The sequence below is a fragment of the Oryx dammah genome, unplaced genomic scaffold, assembly GCF_014754425.2.
Source record: "Oryx dammah isolate SB20612 unplaced genomic scaffold, SCBI_Odam_1.1 HiC_scaffold_9, whole genome shotgun sequence".
In the NCBI taxonomy this organism is placed as follows: Eukaryota; Metazoa; Chordata; class Mammalia; order Artiodactyla; family Bovidae; genus Oryx; species Oryx dammah.
In genome coordinates this window covers 49875772-49901124 of record NW_024070193.1, presented here as the reverse complement: position 1 = coordinate 49901124, position 25353 = coordinate 49875772, and the positions used below count along the sequence as shown (strand labels likewise).

At 41.2% G+C, this 25353-nt stretch overlaps 1 protein-coding gene across 14 annotated transcripts in view; it reads left to right on the top strand.

The window, feature by feature from the left end:
• Positions 1-25353, top strand: part of LRRFIP2 (LRR binding FLII interacting protein 2) — a 110814-nt gene that overhangs the window by 9769 nt on the left and 75692 nt on the right. For all 14 annotated transcript variants that reach the window (XM_040246253.1, XM_040246252.1, XM_040246247.1 and 11 more), the window contains exon 2: positions 16191-16334. In XM_040246253.1, the coding sequence (XP_040102187.1) occupies positions 16245-16334 (90 nt within the window). In that variant the 5' untranslated portion in view covers positions 16191-16244. The remainder of the gene's footprint in view (positions 1-16190; positions 16335-25353) is intronic.

Here is a 25353-nt window from a genome sequence, read left to right as displayed (position 1 = left end):
GCTTAATAGACGTTGCTTGGTCATCTGTAGGCTGTCTTCAAGCTCCTAAAGGCTGCTCTCAGCTTTTAGGGGCAACCTGAAGTTCTTGACCCTTGGATGTTCTGACCACTTCATCAAAGCATCAAGGAAAGCCCAGGGCAATTCTACAGGCTAGACAGCCCCATGTAGTGTGATGTAATCATGGGAATGACGTCTTGTAACCTTTGTCATAGTCTGTTGGTAGAAGCAAGTCATGAGTTCTGCCCAATTTCCAAGGGAGGTGTTCACACAAAGATGTAAACGAGAGTGGGAAATCACCATAGCATCAGCCATAACTGGTTACAGAAAGCACATATTTTATAAACCTATTTTAGTGTAAAAAACATATATGCACTTAAGAGTATCTTCAAATGGTGGAAAACTGCTGTTTTTTAATCATTGTTTTGTAGTATTTTTTCATTCTTTGTTCCTACTTTTCCCTGCAACATTCTAGTTTTGCAATTTTAAATCAATAGTTCTGTCTTCCTTATAACTAAATACTATTTACAATTTAAGCCAAGAATTAATATCATGATTGTTTCCTTCCTTAACTTTCTTTCCCACCTCTCCCCTCTCCCCTGAGATTTAAGGACCTTTTTTTTTGGAGGGGGAGAGGGCTTTCTAGTCACCTTATTTTCCCCAAATGCTCCAATAGATTTTTCACATGTCTGCGCTTTCTAATTTAGTAATTTGTGGTTTATTTGTGAAATACCTATAGAGAAATAGAAAACAAAAATACAGTTTCAGGAAGAACAATAAAATAAGCACCTATGGTCTCACTACCTAGGCCAAGAAGTTGAACATTCAGTATCCTCCAAGTTTCCTGTAAATATTCTTAAATGGCAGCTCTTTCCCCTCCCAGTAATCATAATCCCATTTTACATTGTAATAACCCTTTTGGAAATTTCTGTGGAAAATTCTGAAAGAGATGAGAATACCAGACCACTTGACCTGCCTCTTGAGAAACCTATATGCAGGTCAGGAAGCAACAGTTAGAACTGGACATGGAACAACAGACTGGTTCCAAATAGGAAAAGGAGTATGTCAAGGCTGTATATTGTCACCCTGCTTATTTAACTTATATGCAGAGTCCATCATGAGAAACGCTGGGCTGGAAGAAGCACAAGCTGGAATCAAGACTGCGGGGAGAAATATCAATAACCTCAGATATGCAGATGACACCACCCTTATGGCAGAAAGTGAAGAGGAACTCAAAAGCCTCTTGATGAAAGTGAAAGAGGAGAGTGAAAAAGTTGGCTTAAAGCTCAACATTCAGAAAACGAAGATCATGGCATCTGGTCCCATCACTTCGTGGGAAATAGATGGGGAAACAGTGTCAGACTTTATTTTGGGGGGCTCCAAAATCACTGCAGATGGTGACTGCAGCCATGAAATTAAAAGACGCGTACTCCTTGGAAGAAAAGTTATGACCAACCTAGATAGCATATTCAAAAGCAGAGACATTACTTTGCCGACTAAGGTCCATCTAGTCAAGGCTATGGTTTTTCCAGTAGTCATGTATGGATGTGAGAGTTGGACTGTGAAGAAAGCTGAGCACTGAAGAATTGATGCTTTTGAAGTGTGGTGTTGGAGAAGACTCTTGAGAGTCCCTTGGCCTGCAAGGAGATCCAACCAGTCCATTCTGAAGGAGATCAGCCCTGGGATTTCTTTGGAAGGAATGATGCTAAAGCTGAAACTCCAGTACTTTGGCCACCTCATGCGAAGAGTTGACTCATTGGAAAAGAATCTGATGCTGGGAGGGATTGGGGGCAGGAGGAGAAGGGGACGACAGCGGATAAGATGGCTGGATGGAATCACTGACTCAATGGACGCGAGTCTCAGTGAACTCCGGGAGTTGGTGATGGACGGGGAGGCCTGGCGTGCTGCGATTCATGGGGTCAGAAAGAGTCAGACACGACTGAGCGACTGAACTGAACTGAACTCTTTTGGAACCATTCCCTGCCTTGCTTTGTAATCACATCCCTTCCTCCAAATATGTATTCCTAGTCAATTTGTGACTTAATTTTGAGAAACTGAATGGTTTGATCACCTTTTTGTGTCTGTCAGTTAGGCTAACCTACTGTAACAAACAACACTGAAGTGTCAGTAGTTTAACACATTAAAGCTTCTTTCTCACTCCTACTGGCAAAGGAGTAGCTGGTTCCACTCAGTCACCTGAGGACCCAGACCACTTTCATTTAGTGACTCTGCTTTTCCATGGGACTCAGAGACTTTCACACTTGCACTGAACTCTCTGCCTCTGGCTGGCAGATTCAAGGGCAAAGAGAGGGAGTGTGGTGGGTTCCATGGCAAGTTTGGTGTGCCTGGACTAGTACATACGTCATTTTTGTCCACATTCCATGAGCCAGAATCAGTCGAATAGCTGCTCCTCATGCAAGGAAGGTTGTGAAATGTAGCATGCGTGTGTGCTCAGTTGCCCGGTCGTGTCCGACTCTTAGAGACCCCATGCACTGCAGCCCACCAGGCTCCTCTGCCCATGGGATTCTCCAGGCAAGAGTACTGGAGTGGGCTGCCATTTCCTTCTCCAGGGATCTTCCTGACTCAGGGTTCGAAGCCGAGTCTCCTGCATCTCCTGCATTGCAAATGGGCTCTTTACCACTGTGCAACCTGGGAAGCCCCAGAAATGCAGTGTGACTGTGAGCCAAAAAGGGAAATGACTCAATGAACAGTAGGCCAATTTCTACCATAGTATTTATCCCTAGGCAGTATCTGTTTTGACAGCTTTGAAAAACTGAATGGCAAATATAAACCTAGTTAAGAACAGAAAGGTCCATGTTGCTACTATTAAATGAAGGCTGACAGGAGCAGATAAGCTGAACAGAGTCTTTCTTGAGTCCTTTCTGCTAAGTCCTTGGAAAAGTTTGCTAATAAGTCCTGAGAAACCCTAAGACTCATCACAGTCAGGGCACCTGGTGGAGCTGAAGTCTTTACAAGGTATTAAGTACCAAGAAGAAATATGGTTGGGGAAGTACACTGTTCTTTCAGGCTCTTCCTGCTCTATCTGTTAGCCGTAGGTAAAAGTGGAATATATCTGTGGTGTGAAATATGGCCTCCCTCCCATCTAGGCAGCAGAGGGTGGAACCATGGGAACTTCAAGTCTGAAAGGCTGTGGAGATTTGGGCGATGCCGCCCTCTATTATGTCTCTGGAACCAGTGGCTGCTTCCGTCTGCAGCTTTCTTCCTGGGATGCCCATCACCCTGGATGGCTTGATCCCGTTCACCTCTTCGGTCTTGGATTTATTTCCTGTATGCTATGTTTCCTCCTTTTTGATTTTCTCTTTTATTAGAGAGGTACCTTTAGTAACTTATTAACATAGGGTGTAAAAGATAAATTTTTTGAAAACGTGGGTACCCTGAAGTCTTTTGTAATCAAGTTTGAGAATAGACCCTGTGGGAGAAAATGGCAACCTACTCCAGTATTCTTGCCTGGAAAATTCCCATGGACAGAGGAGCCTGGCAGGCTACAGTCCTTGGGTCACAAAAAGTTGGGCATGACTGAGTGACTAACACACACACACAGCCGAGCATGCGTGCATGAGAACAGAGCAGTGTGGCTGGGCTTAAGCCACACGGGGGTCTGTAATTTTCATTCAGGAATGTGAAGGCATCACTCTATTGTCTTCTTGTTGCCAGAATTATTTTTGTTACCGGAAGACTGAAACCATTCTAATTGTTAATCCTTTATCTGTGACCTGATCTTTTCATCCCTGGAAAACTTGTAAATCATTTTTGTTCCCATGTTTGAAATTAACTGTAAGAATTCCCTGTGAAATACCTTGGTGTAGATTCAGGACTTGTACATTCTGTAGGCCTTTTAATCTGGTGACTCATGGCCTTAACTTCAGAAAAGTTATTACTTTCTAGAATTAATCTGGCTGCAGTGGCTCTTAGTTGCAGCATGTGGAATCTTGGTTGCGACATGCATGCTCTTTGGTTGTGGCATGCGGGACTAGTTCCCTGACCAGGGATCAGACCTAGGCCCCCTGCGTCGGAGAGTGGAATCGTAGCCACTGGACCACCAGGGAAGTCCCAGAGAAGTTATTTTATTAATGATTTCTTTCTCTTTGTGTGTGCGAATGTCAGCATGTGTGTTGGGGGGTTGGGGGTAGTGGATGAGCAGGTATGGGAGGGTCTGTTCATTTTTATAAAAAGGAGCCCACCAAGTGTTGGTATTGCGTCTTTTATGAGCAGAAGTGATGTGTCTGGAGTGGCCCTCATTGCCTGTGTCTTTGGATTGGACTGGCACATGGCTCACCGACTCGCAGCTGTGCTCTCTTCTCTAATCCTTCCCTCACGAACACTGTGCTTACATCATATTTTATCTGTTGACTTCTTGCTTTTATGAGCCTAATCAGTACCTTGCCTACCATTTCAGGGAATTATTTTTTCATGCATTGGACAAGGAAATGGCAAACCACTCCAGTGTTCTTGCCTGGAGAATCCCAGGGACGGCGGAGCCTGGTGGGCTGCCGTCTGTGGAGTCACACAGAGTTGGACATGACTGAAGCGACTTAGCAGCAGCAGCAAGACAAGTTTAAGCTACACAAACCTGACCAGTATGGCCCAAGAGAAGGGAAATGTTGGCATCTTCGTTTCTGCTATAAAAGGACCTTGTGTCACCACTATTTTTCCCCCAGTGGGTGAATGCATGGTGGAAGAATCATAGGGATCTAAAGAGAAACCCAGAATTTCAAAGAATTTTGCTCTGATCATAAAAACATGTAGAGTTGAACATTGATGTCTTACCCAAGACTTGGTAACGTTAATGGCTATTTCTTTGTTCTAGTTGGCAGATACCTTATTCTTCTATCATATTTTGATTTTTACTTTTTTTCAGGAAAGTATTTCAGTTACAATTACACATATTTCAGAAAGAAAACACACCTTTTAAGTTTAGTAGGAGAACAGGTAGTTCTTTTTAATGTTGCTTCATACCTAGGATAAGATCTGATACAGTGCCTGAAGATCTGTGGACAGAGGTCCGTGACATTGTACAAGAGGCAGTGATCAAGACCGTCCCCAAGAAAAAGCAACGCAAAAGAGCAAAGTGGTTGTCTGAGGAGGCCTTACAAATAGCTGAGAAAAGAAGAGAAGGGAAGGGCAAAGGAGAAGAGGAAAGATATACCCATTTGCAGAATTCCAAAGAACAGCAGGAGAGATAAGAAAGCCTTCCTCAGTGATCAGTGCAAAGAAATGGGGGAAAATAAAATGGGAAAGACTAGAGATCTTCTTCAAGAAAATTAGAGATACCAAAGGAACGTTTCATGCAAAGATGAGCACAATAAAGGACAGAAATGGTATGGACCTAACAGAAGCAGAAGATATTAAGAGATGGCAAGAATACACAGAAGAACTATACAAAAAAAGATCTTCATGACCCAGATAACCACAATGGTGTGATTACTCACCTAGAGCCAGACATCCTGGAATGCAAAGTCAAGTGGGCCTTTGGAAGCATCACTATGAACAAGGCTAGTGGAGGTGATGGGATTCCAGTTGAGCTATTTCAAATCCTAAAAGATAATGGTGTTGAAAGTGCTGCACTCAATATGCCAACAAATTTGGAAAACTCAGCAGTGGCCACAGGACTGGAAAAGGTCAATTTTCATTCCAATCCCAAAGAAAGGCAATGCCAAAGAATGTTCAAACTACCGCACAATTGCACTCATCTCACACACTAGCAAAGGAATGCTCAAAATTCTCCAAGCCAGGCTTCAACAATACATGAACTGTGAAATTCCAGATGTTCAAGGTAGATTTAGAAAAGCCAGAAGAACCAGAGATCAAATTGCCAACATCCATTGGATCATCGAAAAAGCAAGAGAGTTCCAGAAAAACATCTACTTCTGCTCTATTGACTATGCCAAAGCCTTTTTTTAAAAAATATAAATTTATTTATTTTAATTGGATGCTAATTACTTTACAATATGGTATTGGTTTTGGCATACAGCAACATGAATCTGCCACAGGTGTACGTGTGTTCCCCATCCTGAACCCCCTTCCCACCTCCCTCCCCTGCCAAAGCCTTTGACTGTGTGGATCACAACAAACTGTGGAAAATTCTTTAAGAGATGGGAATACTAGACCACCTGACTTGCCTCTTGAGAAATCTGTATGCAGGCCAAGAAGCAAACATTAAAACTAGACATGAAACAACAGACTGGTTCCAAATCGCGAAAGGAGTACATCAAGGCTGTATATTGTCACCCTGCTTATTTAACTTATATGCAGAGTACATCATGTGAAATGCCAGGCTGGATGAAGCACAAGCTGGAATCAAGATTGCAGGCAGAAATATCAATAACCTCAGATATACAGATGACACTACCCTTATGGCAGAAAGTGAAGAACTAAAGAGCCTCTTGATGAAAATGAAAGAGGAGAGTGAAAAAGTTGGCTCAAAGCTCAAAATTCAGAAAACTAAGATCATGGCATCTGGTTCCATCACTTCATGGCAAATAGATGGGGAAACAATGGAAACAGTGAGAGACTTTATTTTCTTTGGTCCAAAATCACTGCATATGGTGTTTGCAGCCATGAAATTAAAAGATGCTTGCTCCTTGGAAGAAAAGCTATGACTAACCTAGACAGCATAGTAAAAAGAGACATTACTTTGCTGACAAAGGTCCATCTAGTCACAGCTATGGTTTTTCCAGTAGTCATGTATGGATGTGAGAGTTGGACTATAAAGAAAGCTGAGCGCTGAATATTTGATGCTTTTGAAGTGTGGTGTTGGAGAAGACTCTTGAGAGTCCCTTGGACTGCGAGGAGATCCAAGGAGTCCATCCTAAAGGAAATCAGTCCTGAATATTCATTGGAAGGACTGATGCTGAAGCTGAAACTCCAATACTTTGGCCACCTGATGCGAAGAACTGAGTCATTTGAAAAGACCCTGATGCTGGGCAAGATTGAAGGTGGGAGGGCAAAGGGGACGACAGAGGATAAGATGGCTGGATGGCATCACCGACTCGATGGACATGAGTTTGTGTAAACTCCGACAGTTGGTGATGGACAGGGAGGCCTGGTGTGCTGCAGTCAATGGGGTCACAAAGAGTTGGACACGACTGAGCAACTGAACTGAACATATCTAGTTAATTGGAAATAGAGAAAAATGCCTTCCCACAAAGTATGTAGGTCTGGTGTTAGATTAGATTTAGGTTTAGATTTGTGTTTGAAAATACCCAGCTCCCCACCCACCTACCCACCCACTTGTGGCTCAACGGAGCTTAACTTTTGCCACGGGATTTACTTCTGAGTTTTGCTTTGTCACTTCTTTTGCTATTGTGATTTCAGATTTTTTTTTTTGGTATCAGTTACACCTTGTTGAAACATTTTACAGTTTATAAAAACATACTCAATATATCCACTTGATCTTTAAAATGACCCTTGTGATGGGAAAAGACGTTTAAATAGTTCAAGACCTGTTCATTGAAAATCACAAAATATTAGAGAAAGAAATTAAAGATCTATATAAATGGCAAGACATTCCATGTTCATGTTTTGAAATGTTAATATTGTTAAGATGACACTGCTGTACGAATTGATCTTGGACAGTGCAGAATTCAATTTTTGGTGCAGAAATAGTCGTGTCCCTTAAAATTTATATGGCAAGATAAGGGACCCAGAACAGGCAATACAATCTTAAAGAGGAACAAAGTTGGAGGTCTCATACTTCCTAATTTTAAAACTTACTCTAAAGCTACAGTAATCAAGCGGTGTAATACTGGCATAAGGATATACATATTAATCAATGGAATGGAATTGTGGGGCCAGAAATAAACCTTTACTTTTATATTTAGTTGATTTTTAACAAGGGTACCAAGACAGTTCAGGAGGGAAAGAACTGTCTTTTAAACAAATAGTACTGGAAAAAGTAGATATCCACATGCAAAAGAATGAAGTTGGATCCCTGCATCACACCATATAGAAAACTAACTCAGAATGGATTATGTAAAAGCTAAAGGTATAAAACTCTTAGAAGAAAATGGAGTAAATCTTTGTCACCTTGGGGTGGACAGTGCTTTCTTAGCTATGCACCATCAAAGTCTTACAACCAAAGAAAAAAATAGATGAATTGACTTCCTCAAAATAAAAACCTTTGTGCTTCAGAGAACACCATTCTCTCAATAGTGAGAAAGTGTATGTAGACAGGACTTCCCTGATGTCCAGGGGTTAAGACTCTCACTTCCGCTGCACGGGGCATGGGTTTGATCTCTGGTCAGGGAACTAAGTTCTCACATGCCCTGCAGTGTGGCCAATAAATAAATTAATTATTTGATTTTTAAAAAAGAAAGAATACATAGAAATGGTATAGCTACATTCTCTCTGACCTTTATACGATATTAATTTTCCTATTGTACTCTTTCTTCCACTTTCAAGGCAGTGATTAGTATGTATGTAGTGCCTTGCAAATTTTCCAGTAGATCTTCATTGAAAAGGGAAAAATTAAAGGTATATGATTTCTTTGATTAAAATTTCCTAATTTTAGAATCTCCTTCATGTTACATTAGAAAATCATATCCTTATTTTACACTTCTACATTTTTCCTTTGTTTGGGGTTTTATCACTTTTGTTTGGGGTTTTTTTTTTGGTCACCTGAGCGTCTATTTTTAACCCTAGTACCTCTGCTGTTTTCTTGTTTTCTGCTTTATTTCACACTTTTAAGAGGGACCTATCTTCAACTGTATGTAATTTTCTCTCTCCTTCCCATTCAGTCTCTGAACATGCGACTATATATTTCTGAAATAATTAAAGGTGTGGGGAAAGGAGTCCGTTCAAATGGTACTACTTGAACATGGTTTACTTCTTAGGGCAAACTGAGAATGCAGTTGTTGGTAAGAGTACCTCTTCCTGATTTAGGCTCTGCACAGTTGATGCTGCAGTATTATAAATCAAATCATGTTGGACATACAGCCCATTAGAGTTCGTTTATTGAATAACATTGTTAGCAAGGAAGGAAGCTCGCCCCTGGCATGTACTCTTATGAAAAGAGGAAATGGAAAGATTATTGGTTGTATTGGGTATATAAGAATACTATATATTCAAAATATTAGACTTTAAAAAACATTTTTGGCAGTTCTTAGGACGACTGAGTGTGGAAGTAGGAGATGTGACTATACGAGTCTTTGACCTTTTATAGGCATTGTATTTTATAAAAGAGGAGTCTAAATTAACCATTATAGGTTCTGATACCTTTCCTGAGATTTAGTTTATATTTAGTATCTATCTTTCTTTGTCCTACCAGGCCCTCCAGTTTTGCCTCATATATGTATTTTTCATTTTTTACTCTGCCTCAAGTTCTGGGTGTTCCTTTAGTTGCTTTTGTGGGTTCTGTGTAATGATCTCAACTAGATATTTCAGAATTGATGTCTTTGCAGTCCCTCCCTCCCTTCCTTGCATTTTTCTTTACCCCCTCCTCCCCCTGCTCTTTGTGCCCTTCCCCCTCCTCCATTTTTTTTTTCTCTTTTAGTCCAGGAATTCATGTTCTCTTCTTTTCCCTGAATCTTTCTAATGTATACATAACTATTGGTGTTCTTCTATACTGTGATTACCTCTGCCTTCCTTTTTATTTCAAAGCAAGATTTTTTAATTGCAATTCCCAGTTACCATGCCTTTTGTTCATGTAGTCATCTACCTTTGTCAAACAGTTACTTTTTTCCCAGCACTTTACTATAAAAAAAAATCTCAAACATACAAAAAAGTTGAGGGAACTCCCTGGTGGTCTAGTAGTTAGGACTCCACACTTTCACTGCAGGGGCCCAGGTTTGATTTCTGGTGAGGGAACTAAGATCTTGCAAGCTGCATGGCACGGCTGAAGAAAAAAAAGTTGACAGAGGTCTGTGAACACTCTTGTACCTACCACCTGGATTCTACTACTAATATTTTATTATATGTTGTCACCCATATAGTCCTTTATCCATTCTTCTCTCTATCCATTATTCCTTATTTTTGGATGCATTTCAAAATAAGTAGAAGGTATCAGTACACTTCCGGAGAAGGCAATGGCACCCCACTCCAGTACTCTTGCCTGGAAAATCCTATGGACGGAGGAGCCTGGTGGGCTGCAGTCCATGGCGTCGCTGAGAGTTGGACACGACTTAGTGACTTCACTTTCACTTTTCACTTTCATGCATTGGAGAAGGAAGTGGCAGCCCACTCCAGTGTTCCTGCCTGGAGAATCCCAGGGATGGAGGAGCCTGGTGGGCTGCCATCTATGGGGTCGCACAGAGTCGGACACGACTGAAGTGACTTAGCAGCAGCAGCATCAGTACGCTTCAACTCTAAATGTTTCAGTATGTGCATCATTGACTAGAGGTCAGTATTTGTTTGAAGGTCCTTTTCTTGTGAGGTGGAATTTACATAGAGATATATGCACAGATCTTAAGTGTACCATTTAATGACCTTTGTCTTTCTAAGTCACTTTGTGTTCTAATAAGGTGACTAACACGCATTATACAGTTATACCTCTGAACTTGTGTAGTCATTCAGATTTTCCAAAAAAGACTTTGAATACCACAGAGTACCTTAAAATGTTTTTTAGCATGGCCAGCGATATCACAAGAAGCATACTGGTAGAAGCAATTTTGAGGATACTTTTGTTTAGTTAAAAATAAAAAATTTTAAAGAAAGACTAGAATGCCCTTTTGTCAGCTTCATAAGCTAAATATGTAAAAGAGCTAGTTAGTTCAAGACCCTTGAAACATTTTGTCTGCTAAGTGCTTGCATTTATCTTAACTCACTTGAGCCTCACATTAGCCATGTCAGATAGTGGGGACAGTTGTTATTTCTGCTCTTTGGGTGAAGAAAGGAAGGCGTAGGCAGTAGGAAGAGCAGAGCAGCAACTGGTCACGCAACCAGCTCAGAGCCTCTCGCTCTAAATCTTATCCAATGGCAGCAGCTCCAGTCGCTCTAATTGCAGTTCAGGTGCCATTCTGAATCTTGGGATTTGCTTATAAGTAACTACCACATGTTTTATTGTATGGACTTGGGTTACCTGTAATGACAATGCTGACACAAAAGACTTAACGCCAGTATGTTGAATTCTCTATGATGAAATATAATACTTACGATATAAGGGAACTGCAACCATCAGGATCCAGACAGAACTAAATGTGCTATATTTAGCATATGACACACTGATACTCTGTTCTCATAAAAGTGAACTGTATCATGATTGAAATACCACTTAATGTGGCAAAATGCCTATTTTTCAGAAATGTATTGCATGAGAAGCTTATTGGAGAAGAGAAAGCCTTATTGATATGTCTGTTTTGGAAGGTTTATATTTCACAGCACCCTTTCTTTCCTTTAGGTAGACAAATACTTAATGACAAAACCATCTGGAGAAAATCAACTTGACATTGGATAAAGGAGTTCACAAAAATGCAGGCAGTTTTGTTCTTGTCAGGGGGTGTAAACGTTTAGCTCTGGGTTTGGTTGATAGCACTAAGGAAAAGCTGGAAGAAATTAACATGGCTCCCAAAGAAAACTGTTCTTGAGAAAACCTCCTTGGAATAGAAATTTACTTTAGAATCCTTTAGAATCCAAACCTGGAAATAATTTATTTGAGGTCACCTTCGAGTCTATCTTTAATTTTGTCATTTCATTGAAAAGTAGTTTTCTATTGTCTGTGCCAGAATCCTTATTTCTTTCAAGGCGTCCCCCTGTCAGTGATGTAGACTCTTCTAGAGTTATTAGAAGATGGTTGCATAGGAACTGAAAACCTTACATTTTTCTGATGTCAATAAGGATGTCTCCTTACAGAAAACAAACAAAGTAATTTTTTCAAAAGCCCTCAGTTGTTTCTTTGAAATAGGTAATGACTGATCTGCCTCACGTGCAGATGAAAAAGGTGGCGGGATCTGGCCAGCTATGCATGAGGACGCCTGGGAGCCCTTGTAGATGGGTCTCAGAGGACACGGGAGACAGGAAGTGGTCTCCACTTCCTCCCTGTGATCCTGCGCCTCTGTCCTTTTCGCTGTCAACTTTCTCTCAGGGTGGCTTAGCCTGGAGCTTGTTGAAACAGTTTTGGTTTTTAGGCATTTGTAAGAAAAGATAATTCTTTTAAAAACTTTTGGTTTATGTAATTTATGTTTGGCGGTGTGGGTCTTTGTTGCAATGCACTGGCTTCTCGTTGCAGTGGCTTTTCTTGTTGCAGAGCGCAGGCGCTAGGGCGCTTGGGCTTCAGCAGTTACGCGTGGGCTTAGTTACTCCATGGCATGTGGGGATCTTCCTGGATCAGGGCTCGAACCCATGTCCCCTGCATTGGCAGGCGGATTCTTTACCACTGAGCCACCAGGGAAGCACCTTAGAAGAGATAATTATTTATGTAAACCTGTGTACTAAGGAATATCCTGGCAGCTCTAAGGTCTGAGGCAGTGTGTTAGTTGAGAAAGAAGGGAAATGGATTATGGGAAAAGAGGAGAAAGAAATCCTCTATTCAGAAGGATGCCACTGGTGTTGGTGTCAGATAGCGTGTCTCAGCTGGGTAGCATATTGGGCCTGATTTGGGTGCAGTCCACTTTGGGGCCAGTTTAGTCTCTGATACGAAAGCTTTTATTTGTAAATGCATCTCTTTCCCCCCAATGCTACTGAAGTTTTAGAGAATCAAGAAGAAAAAAACTCAGTCTTTTAATAAAACTACTGTTAAACTTTGCTACAGTTCCAGCCAAATCTTTCTCTCTTCTCTACTTATTTTTGTGTGTCTGGAATTGGAAAATGCCTATGTTTTGTATCCCACTTCTGTGAAATGTCTTTCAGTGACTCCTTGGAAAGTCAGCTGAAGGGCAAATATTGGATGACCCACAGAGCATCAGCTAAATTGTCACTCCAGTCTGAAAAGGAACCTTCTGTTGCATGCTGCTTTCCTCTCAGTGGGTGACTGGTATTTATACAGCATTACTGTTAAACAAGTGAATGATCTTTAAAATGGTGCTGAAGCTAAGAATGATGGCAGATTTCTGGGGGGAAAAAAAATCGTCTGTGCTTTCTAGAAATTGTCTTGATTCATGGCTAGGATTTAATCAGGTGCTGCCTTCAGATATACATTCTTATTTTTTTTCCTTCTGTTTCCATTTAAATGATCCTTTTCTTGTATCAGTTCAATCGCTCAGTCATGTCAGACTCTTTGCAACCCCATCGACTGCATGGACTTTCTTGTATAGAGGTATATTTTCTGTGGCAGAATAATAAAACTATTATCAGTGTTCATTCTGATTGACAAACAGAACAGGCCAGCTGTGTAGGAATTAAAAAACGGAGTCAGCTAAGCTAGGAATGGCCTCAATTTTCAGCAAAGAGAACGTTTTTGGGCAGAATGAATTGATGAGTTCTGTTTTATTTTGCTTGGATCAAGTAAGTTCATTCCAATACATTAAAGTCACTTATACTTTTAATATATTCAGTAGTGTATTCTATTAGGACAAACTTACTTGAGATTTTCTTTGTGGCTTCTCATCAAATGAAAATTTGCCGGTTTGTGTATTATTTATTTTGTTTACTTGTGTCAGGTCTTGGTTGTAGCACTCGGCATCTTTTGTTGCTGTGCACAGGCTCTCTAGTTACGCCCTGGGGGCTTCAGTAGTGTGGCTCATGAGCTTAGTTGTTCCATGGCATGTGGGATCCCAGTCCTTCAACCAGGGCTCAAACTTGTGTCCTCTGCATTCTAGAAGGCTGATTCTTAACCACTGAACCACCAGGGAAGTCCCTCGCCAGTTTATTTTGTTAAAGCTAGGAAAAAACGAATGGATATTTCATTAAAAAAGCTACATGCCCAGGAATGTGTATAGGAGAGAAGGAGTCATGTAATTTGGGATGCATTCTCTCACTAGTGTCTTTAATTTCAGATACCCTGTGCTAGAGATTAGATGGTCTTTATCGTCCTTGTTATTTAATCCTAGCAGATGACTTTTTTCTTGGCTTCCCCAGTGACTCAGAGGTTAAAGCGTCTGCCTGGAATGTGGGAGACCCAGGTTTGAATCCTGGGTTGGGAAGATCCCCTGGAGAAGGAAATGGCAACCCACTCCAGTACTCTTGCCTGGAGAATCCCATGGAGGGAGGAGCCTGGTAGGCTACTAGTCCATGGGGTCGTAAAGAGTCGGACACGACTGGGTGACTTCACTTCACTTTCACTTTGTAAAAATACATCTATTTTTTCATAACAGTAATAATAGACCCATAGACATATTCTTAGTCATTGGCCTATCTCATCACTCTTTTGTTCATCACTGTATTTTTAACACCTCCCATAGTACCTACCTGGCAATAGCAGGCATTCAGGATTTGTTGCCCTAGACGTTGGTTGTCATACTGTTCATGGGGTTGTTCTCAAGCCAAGAACACTGGAGTGGTTTGCCATTCTTTCCTCCAGTTGACCACGTTTTGTCAGAACTCTCAACTATGATCCATCTGTCTTGGGTGGCCCTCTATGGCATGGCTCATAGTTTCATTGAGTTACACAAGCCCCTTTGCCCCAAGACTGTGATCCATGAAGGGCAAAGGTGAAAAAGCTGGCTTAAAACTCAACATTCAGAAAACTAAGATCATGGCATCTGGTCCCATCACTTCATGGCAAATAGAAGGGGAAAAATTGGAAACAGTGACAGACTTTATTTTCTTGGGCTCCAGAATCACTGCAGACAGTGGGTTCAGCCACAGAATTAAAAGACGCTTGCTCTTTGGAAGGAAAGTTATGACAAACATAGGCAATGTATTGAAAAGCAGAGACATCATCTTGCTGAAAAAGGTCCATATAGTCAAAACTACGATTTTTCCAGTACTCATATACAAATGTGAGAGTTGGACTGTAAAGAAGGCTGAGCACTGAAGAATTGATGCTTTTGAACTATGGTGCTGGGGAAGACTCTTGAGAGTCCCTTGGACAGCAGGGAGATCAAGCCAGTCAATCCTAAAGGAAGTGAAAGTGAAGTCGCTCAGTCGTGTCCAACTCTCTGTGACCCCATGGACTGTAACCTACCAGGCTCCTCGGTCCATGGAATTTTCCAGGCAAGAGTACTGGAGTGGGTTGCCATTTCCTTCTCCAGGGGATCTTCCTGACCCAGGGATTGAACCCGGGTCTCCCGCATTGCAGGCAGACGCTTTACCATCTGAGCCACCAGGGAAGACTAATCCTAAAGGAAATCAACCTTAAATATTCATTGGAAGAACTCATGCTGAAGCTTCAGTACTTTAGCCACCTGATGCGAGGAGCCAACTCATTGGGAAAGACCTTGATGCTGGGAAAGATTTAAGGCAAAAGGAGGAGGAGGCAGCAGAGGATGAGATGGTTAGATAGTTATCACTGACTCAATGGACATGAGTTTGAGCAAACTCCAGGAGAAAGTGAAGGACAGGGAAGCCTGGCACACTGCAGTCCATGGGATCGCAAAGAGTTGGACCCGACTCAAAGACTGAACAACAGATGTTGTTGTTTATTGCTAACTGCAGAATAATAAACATTCTTTTTTTTTTTTTTCAATATGGTAACTTCCCTGGTGGCTCAGTGGTAAAGAATCCACCTGCCAATGCAGGAGGCCCAGGTTCGATCCCTGGATCGGGAGTAGCTCCTGGAAAAGGAAATGGCAACCCGCTCCAGTATTTCTGCCTATAATATCCCATTGACAGAGGAACCTGGCGGGCTATAGTCTGTGGGGTTGCAGAGTTGGTCACAACTTAGCCACTACACAACAGTGGTTTAAGTGGAATTGTTTCTTGATTTACACTAAAAGCCAAGTTGCCTTTGTAGCTTTAAGGCTCTGTATTAAACTTTCTTGAATATGTGCTCTCAAAGTCTTAGGCTGAAAGACTTCTGTGAAATGTTTTTTTCTCTCTAGAATGGAAATAGATTTTAGAAATAGCTCTAGTAACTTTAAACTTAAGTAAAATTATTGCTGTTTGTGTTTTCTGAAGCTAATGTAATACGTTCTCATAGATTGCTTGAATAATATGGTGAAAAGCATAGGAGGTTTAGTAATTAGTATAAATTTAAATATTCTAAAATTTATTTGGGAAAAAACTGATAGTGAAAGACAAAGTGGTGACTGATTTCAGTAATTGATACATAAATATAGTTTCTCATTGTTAAAAGTATAAATGAGTATTAAAACTATATAAAGAGAAATATCCTAAATTATTCTGTTTCTTTTTTATTTCAGGGCTGAAAACCGTGAAGTCACATTTCATTGTTTAAAGACTATTTAGAAGACAAGATGGGGACTCCTGGTTCTGGAAGGAAGAGGACACCTGTGAAAGACCGATTTTCTGCAGAAGATGAAGCTCTGAGCAGCATTGCCAGAGAGGTATGTCTAGAAAACCCTGCTCACCACTGAGATGCACGAAAGAGAATGTTGTAAAGATGCTGGGGGGGGAAACACAGAGATTCCTTCACTGAGTTAGTTTAGAATGTTTACTGTGAATTAGATGTTAAATATAGCCTCCAAAATACTGTATTAGAATAAAATGCAGTTACTGTCTCTTTACGTGGGTATTTATTCAAGTTATCTAAAATTAATTTTTCATTTTATTTTTGTGGTTTAGTTGACCTCCAGGGACTTATCCTAATGTTTTGAAATTTATAATTAATCTTCATTATTGAAGCTTAAGGTAATTAGAATGTTGAAGATATGATAGATAGCTCTGTTATAGAAATGCTCATTTGGGCTCTACCGTTAATATATTCCAGGAAGCACTGTATAATTGTTGACAGAAACAGACCTTATTTGGTGTCTGCTCAGATTCAGCATCTTAGCAGTTTTTTAAATAACTGCAATGGAATTTTTGTGTTTAACTTTTAGCTAGTAATAGAGCTTCTGGAGCATTTTTGTTTTGGTTTGTTGACAACTCAGAAAAAAGGACAAAAAGGAAAGGAGTGTCACCTATTAGATCTCTGGCAGCATTTCCTGTTGCATATTGGACATGTCAGATAACTCCCAGCTGTGATTTCTCAGTGCGGTGCCAACTTTATTTGACTCTGTCTGCAGTTGCAGACCTGATCATATACTACCCTGGCAGAAAAGCACTTAGAGCATTTTCAGATTGTATTCTTTGGGTGCGAATTGTTCCCTCATCACTTCCTCTTTGTTATTCTTAGTAAATAACTCATGTAAAACTAGTGCTGTTTCCTTTTGACATATCACACAGACTTTTTTTGGATTTAGCTCATTGTTAGGTTTTTCCTTTTGTAAGCTACTCAGCTTTTGAATTAAGTCAAATTTTGTAGGAGGATATTTGAGGCAGAGGGAAGTTCTCTAAAATCTGATGACAAAACTGTGTTAATACCTTAACAAAATTATTTTTTTAAATTGGTGAGAGAGTTTTAGATAAAAAGGAAAGATATTTAAAAATGAAGCATTGGCTAACACTTTACAGTGATCTTAAGAATTTACTTGAATGAAATATTTTGGAGGCCACAAAGTTTAGTTGAAAATTGAAACTACTCAGAATATTTGATCCCCAAATTGGAGGGATTTACATACCCAGATTTTTATAAAGGGAGGAAATCCCAGTATGTTTTAGGCTCTTTTTGTACTGTCACTAGGTATTTTAACTCTTTTTTTGGATATGATGCTTCATTTACAAAATCGGGTATCATTCAAGCATCTAACCCTTGAGTGCTTACCATGTGACAAATACTTTTCTAAGCATTTAAAATGAACTTTATTGGAGGGGGCTCTAAAATCACAGCAGATGGTGACTAAGCCATGAAATTAAAAGACGCTTACTCCTTGGAAGGAAAGTTATGACCAACCTAGACACTATATTCAAAAGCAGAGACATTACTTTGCCAACAAAGGTCCGTCTAGTCAAGGCTATGGTTTTTCCAGTAGTCATGTATGGATGTGATAATTGGACTATAAAGAAAGCTGAGCACTGAAGAACTGATGATTTTGAACTGTGGTGTTGGAGAAGACTCTTAAGGGTCCCTTGGACTACAAGGAGATCCAACCAGTCCATCCTAAAGGAGATAAGTCCTGAATATTCATTGGAAGGACTGATGCTGAATCTGAAACTCTAATACTTTGGCCACCTGATGCAAAGAACTGAGTCATTTGAAAAGTCCCTGATGCTGGGCAAGATTGAAGGTGGGAGGAGAAGGGGACTACAGGATGAGATGGTTGGATGGCATCACCAACTCAATGGACATGAGTTTGAGTAAGCTCCGGGAGTTGGCAATGGACAGGGAGGCCTGGCGTGCTGCAGTCCATGGGGTCGCAAAGAGTCGGACACGACTGACCAACTGAATTGAGCTGAATTCATTTAATCTCCACAGAATTCTGAAATTGGTTCTATTATAGTCTTCATTTTACAGATGAAGAAATGATTGCACAGAAAAGACAAGTAACTTCCCTAAGGTCACACCGCTAGGAAATAGCAGAACTTGGATTCAAATAACAAATTCAAATGAAGTCTGTGCCATGCTGTTTTTAGTGTTCTCCATCTTCTCCACTAATAGTTTGTTTTTCTGTACCTTTTCATGATTTTAAATCAAATCACATCTTGATTCTCAAAATAACCCTATAAGTTAGGATAGAATTTTTTTTTTAAAGGCTGCCATTTCAAGTGGACAGACAACTCTTGATTAAAAAAAATTTTTTTTTTTTTTTAATTTAATTTTGACTGTGCTGGATCTTTGTTGCTGCGGGGGCTTTTTCTCTAGTGACAGCGAGTGGGGGCTGCTCTCTAGTTGCGGTGCATGGGCTTCTTACGCTGGTGGCTCCTGTTGCAGAGCACAGGCTCTAGGGCATGCAGACGTAAGTAGTTGCAGCACGTGGGCTCAGTAGTTGGAGCTTGCAGGCTCTAGAGCACAGGCTTCAATGTTGTGGCACGTGGGCTTAGTTGCTCCGCAGTATGTGGTGTCTTCCCTGATCAGGGATTGAACTCTTGTCTCCTGCATTGGCAGGTAGATTCTTTACCACTGAGCCACCAAGTAAGCCCAGGATCAGTCAGTTCAGTCCAGTTGCTCAGTCGTGTCTGACTCTTTGCGACCTCATGAATCACAGCACGCCAGGCCTCCCTGTCCATCACCAACTCCCGGAGTTCACTCAGACTCACGTCCATTGAGTTGGTGGTGCCATCCAGCCATCTCATCCTCTGTCGTCCCCTTCTTCTCCTGCCCACAATCCCTCCCAGCATCAGAGTCTTTTCCAGTGAGTCAACTCTTCGCATGAGGTGGCCAAAGCCCAGGGTAGATGTTGTTATTAGCCTTAGTTACAAATGAGGAAACAGATGAAACTGAGCAATTAATGTCTGAAATGTATCAAAACTGGGACTCAAACTCAGCTTTTGAAGCTGTTGTTCATTCTTCCAAATCATACTACTTCCAGAAGATCTGGGCTTTGGAGAGTTACAAGCATAGGTTTGAATTCTGGCTATACTCATTGCTGGTTAAGTAATCTTGTTAAGTAACTACTGTGGACTTCAGTTTCCTCAACTGTAAAATGGGAATAATAGGGACTTCCCAGGTGGCTCAGAGGTTAAAGCATCTCCCTGCAATGTGGGAGACCTGGGTTTGATCCCTGAGTTGGGAAGATCCCCTGGAGAAGGAAATGGCAACCCACTCCAGTATTCTTGCCTGGAGAACCCCATGGATGGAGGAGCCTGGTGGGCTACAGTCCCGTGGGGTTGCAAAGAGTTGAACACGGCTGAGCGACTTCACTTTCCTTTCCTGTATTATAGAACTGTTGTCACATTTAAATAGTGCATATAAACTTTACCATGGTGTTAGACCTGCAGTAGGCTATTTTGTTGCTTCATAATAAGTTGAAATAGGAAGTGAGAAGTAAAATATTCTCCAACCAGTCCATTCTGAAGATCAACCCTGGGATTTCTTTGGAAGGAATGATGCTAAAGCTGAAACTCCAGTCCTTTGGCCACCTCATGCAAAGAGTTGACTCATTGGAAAAGACTCTGATGCTGGGAGGGATTGGGGGCAGGAGGAGAAGGGGACGACAGAGGATGAGATGGCTGGATGGCATCACGGACTCAATGGACGTGAGTCTGAGTGAACTCTGGGAGTTGGTGATGGACAGGGAGGCCTGGCGTGCTGCGATCCATGAGGTCGCAAAGAGTCAGACACGACTGAGCGACTGAGCTGAACTGAACTGAACTCTAAAACATGGTTGATCATCAGAATCTCTCAGGTTGCTTTTCAGTATACAGATTACCAGGCCTTACCCCATACTTGCTAAATCTGAATCTGTGAGGGTGAGCTTCTAAGTTTGTATTTAAATGCACACACACAGATACGCATGCATGTGCTCACATGCATACAGACACACAGACACACTCCTTCACGTATGGGCCGGTCATGGGAACCGTGAAGCAAAGTGCACAGAAGAACCCGTCTTGGATGATCAGTTTTTTACTACTTACAGGTTGTTTCCTCCTTGTACCTTATTACTTTGCTATGAAATAACTAAGTTTAATCCAGTTATTATATTTAAAGTTACAATAATTATTTTTATAAAAAGTTTAAGAGGCCACTATTCCTAGTTTTCATTTCTGTCTTCTGAGCTCTGAACATGAATATTCCAACTCTAATGATCTGGTCAGCTTAAACCTTGAAACTTAAAAGGACTAGTTTTTACTTTTAAGATTCAAGGCTTTATTTGTAAGAATGAATGCCTAACGTGTGATGCAGTTGTTGTGAAACTTTAGAGGAAATAGGTTTAGCAGTCTTAATAATTCTTTCATATATCCTTTATGGTTCTTTTTTCTCTTTCAAGTTTTCATAGCCAGTTCTATTGTCCATTCGTACATTGGACGGTTGGCATTCATAGGTAGTCCCCAATCTTTGTTTTCTCTGATAGGATCATCCTTTCACTCACACACACACACATGCCTTGGGTTAGGAATAAAAACTAACAGAACCCTCGTAACAACTGAAAATGACAAGTAGCTTAATATTTTTTTAAAAGTTTAATCATAAGAGTTTAATTTGTCTTTCCTCACTTCATACTGTTTTTTGAGGTAGATAAGCATGCCATAAATAAACAAAAATAGCTTCTTTTTCCACCTGCTTACTTTCTTTCAAGTTTCCATGCTTCTCAGTTGGCACCAAATCAGACAACTAGAAGGAAGGAGGAGAAAAGGAAAAAGGGGCATGATTATGTTCTGCACACTGAATAATTTGTGTGCCAACATGTGGAACTGAGAGTGCGTTTAAAAAATTGTTACAAAATACTCATAAAATTGACCACTGGAACCATTTTTAAGTGTGCAGTTCTGCGGGTTTAAGTACAGTCATGTTGCAACCGTCATCACCATCTACCTCCAGGATTCTTTTTATCTTGTAAAACCTGTATGGAGTTTTGAAAATGCTGAAGTGTTTGGAGACTTCTCTGTGAAGGAGGAGTGTGGATGGATCTAGAAGTCCTGCTGTGCTGTGGTAGGTGTATTGCTGCTCTCTTGGGAGGGCACGTCTGTCATGGCGCTCGTGAGAACAGGTGTTGGGGGAGGTCCCAGCAGGTTCTCTGGGGTGTCAGAAGGCCCATCTGGATGCTTATTACCTTTCTTGCTTGTGTGACTTTGAGTGTCCCACAGGTTTGGGGAAAATGCAGTTGGAGAGTTGCCTGTCAGTGAAAATTACCTAAAAGCACAGAGTGTATCAAATTGGGGACCCTTAGGCAGCTAGTCTCTGAAAGGGAGGACAGGGAAGGATGAAAGCCAGTCATGCTGCCTCAGCACAGCCAGTTTCGTGAGTGTTACAGGGAGTGTTTCTGAGAAGCAGAAGGGTCTTGAAGGGTCTGCAGGCAGTCTGATTATGGCATCACTGAAGCCTGGAATATTACTCCTTTCCTTGTTGTAGAGCTGAAATGATGAAGAAAACATGTTTTCTGCACTTCCTTTCAAATGTCATTCATCAGAATGTTGCTTATTTTTGAACCTGATGATCTGAAAGTCTTTCTGGTTCTAAAATTCCGTGATTTCTTTTGAGATTCAGGTCCCCCTCAAAATTCATACTCATCTTACACAATTCTCTTAAAGCTGGAGAATCATTGACAGTGACTTCCCTGGCGGTCCAGTGGCTAAGACTCTGCACTCCCAGTGCAGCGGGCCTGGATTCCATCCCTGGTCAGGGAGCTAGATCCCATATGCCACAACTAAGTGTTCACATGTGCTGCAACTTAAAAAAAAGGTCCTACAAGCACAACAAAGATCAGAGATCCCTCATGCCACAAAGGAGACCCGACACAGCCAAAAGAAAATAAATTAAAATCAGACTCAATGACAAGCATAGAAACTGATCTTTTATAGGAGTTAGAGTCTAGCAAGAGACTGTCATGCTGAGCAGAGTTTGCATGTAACATATTCTGTGTGCAAACCTATTTGTAATACTAAGGACAAAAGGAAACTCTATGGCTGTTTACCGTTTTTCACTGCTAGAACGTTCGGATTTTTTTTTTTAACACTAGCTTTATTGAGATATAATTCACATAACATGTAATTCACTCATTTGAAGGATACCAAATTCAGTAGTTTTTACATGACTAATTTTTAAGCTGTGGTCAAAATATGTGTAACCATCCCACTGTCTATTTCAAAAATCTTTTCATCACCCCAGACAGAAGTTCTGTAACCATTAAGCAATAACTCCTTTGCCCCCTCTTTCAGCTGCTGGTAACCTCTAATTTACTTTATGTCCCTATGAATTTGTCTAATTCTAGATATTTCATATAATTGGAATTATACAATATTTGTCCTCTTGTTTCTGGTTCCTTGGCATAATGTCTTCAAGATTCATCCATGTTGTAGCAAGTGTCAGAACTTCATTCCTCTTTTTCTTCCATTTTAAAGAACTTAATTCCTTCTTTTGTGGATAAATGATAGTCCATTGTATGTATGTATTGCATTTTCTTTCTCTACTTATCTGTTGATGGACAGTTGGTTGGATTTTATTATTTTGCTACCTAAAGTGGTAGATTCCAGCCATCTAGTAATGAGAACCAGAAGTTTGATTATGGATTAGCAGCCTGAGAAGGAGGATACAAAGGGAAGAACTGTGCTTAGTTTAAAAAATACTGTCCAGCATTACTGTTTCATGGAATAACAGCCACGGTAGCTTGATAGAGCTGATTTCCTCATAGTTATTTTGCTGTTTTGTTCTAGTCATCTGTACATTTTTAGGCAATGCTGAATTAAGGATAAAAAACTTTTGTCAAGGATAGCATTTTTTTAAAGTGCAAAGAATTTCCATAATCAATAATGATTATGGGTATTAATGCCATTTTTCATTTAAGAATAAAGTGAGTTTTTTTAGAAACATGAATTTTGAGTGTCATTCACTTAGTAAATGTTTATTGGGCATCTACTCTCGTAGGTGCTGTGTTAGGTAAGGACATGGGATGGACAGGTCTAACGTGGTCATTTCCCTTATAGAGCTTAGATCCTAGAGGAGAAAATTGACCCTAAAATTAATGTCTACATTTAATATTGTAATTTCTGTCTTGAAAGCTGTGGTTGTCAGTGTATGTTACAACCAATGGCATTCTTAAAATTGAGCAAACGTAATAATATATTTATTTACAGCCGCGCTTTGAGTGAACAGTAAATGATTTTATTGAAGAGTGTGTGATGGGGGACTTGACATGTTTGATGGCTTTGGGAAGCCTTCCCTGAGGAAGCGCCCTTTCAGTTGAGTTTTGAAGGAGGAGTGGAATGATTTAGGAGGAGCTGTCAGATTCCAGGAAGAGCTTTACAGTCAGAGGGAAGAACATGGGACAAGCTTCTGAGGCCGAAAGGTATGGAGAATTCAAGGAATAGCACCAGCTGACTTTTGCTGAGCTCTAATTATGTACCAGGCACTGTTTTGAGCCCTTTAAACAGACTTAATCCTCTTGACAACTCTGTGGGGTGGTCTGCTGCTCCCATTTTACCCATGCTGAACCCAAGGCATGGAGAAGTGAGGCACCTTGCCCAAGGCCGCATAGAAAGGTGCCCGGCTGACAGGCACACGTGGGCCCCTACACCCTGACTGTTGCACCTCCAGGATGTCACTGCTAACTCTGACATGGACAGCAAGGAGGAGAGCAGCTGGAGAGGCAGGCAGGAGCCAGATCATGTAGGCTGGCGGCCCTCAGCAGTGAGTGACTGTGTCCCACAGAAAACAGTGGGCAACGTATGAGGATATTTTTGCCTGTCACTACTGGCATTTGTGGGGAGAGGTCAGGGATATTGCTAAAAATGCCACAGTGCACAGCACAGCTCCCCCCCAAGAAAGAATTCTCTGGTTCAAATGTCAGTAAGGCTTAGGTTGAGAACCTAATATGATTTTGGTCTGCATTCTAAAGAGGAAAGGGGAAAAATGAAGGATTTTATGTAGGGGTATGACGTGATCAGATTTGTGCCTTCAAAAGACGACTTTCCTGTGGGTTGGAGATGCTATTATTAATAATACCAGAAGGAGACTGTAGTGGTTGCAGGGAGATGAGTCATGAGAGCCAGCGGTGGCCGGGCCTAAAGTGACGACTGTGGGGATGAGGGGAGATGGCTGGAATGGAGACAGAGAAGATGCTTAGTGAGTGGCAGTGGTTGGGTAGCAGGGCGGGGGGCTTGGGGTTGTGCATCCAGTCGGATGGTAGGCAACGTTAGTGCGTGGAGAACGTTTGCAGAGGGAAGACCGTAAGTTTATGTTAGGCTGTGTGGTATTTAATGTGTCTGTGGAGATTTTGAAGAAGCAGTTTGGGGGTTTGGGTCAGGAGCTCAAAGGAGGGTCTGGGCTCTACATACACATCTGAGACTTGTGCGCATGTAGAAAGTGATTGAAATCATGAGTTGTGGATGAGATTGTCTAGAGACAAAGTGTAGAGTTGAGGATAGGCCCTCCTCGGGCTGAGCCCTAAAGAACTCCAGGTCATATCTCGAGTCTTCCTAATGTTGACACTTTCTTTGATCATCCTTTTGTGTTTGGTTCAGATTGTTCTGTCCCAATTGGACTTGTCTGAAAAGTTAACTCCACAGAAGGCAGAATTACTCTTCTTTAATATGCTCAGTGGTGGTACACAAAATTTATAAAAGATTATGAAATATGAGTTAACTTTCCAGAGTTATGAAAAATGAATGCTTTTCTTTCCATTTCTGCCCAGTTAAGCGTTTTCTTAAAAACTTCTGTTGCTTTGTAGTCACTGGTGTTTTGCTTTACTTTTTGCTGTGCTGGGTCATGGTTGCTGCCCGGGCTTTCTCTGGTGGTGGCAAGCAGGAGCTGCTCTCTGGTGGGGCGCACGGGCTTCGCACTGCGGTGGCTGCTCTCGTTGCAGAGCACGGGCTCTAGGTCCACGGGCTTCAGCGGCTGTGGCGCACACAGGCTTAGTTGCTCCGCGG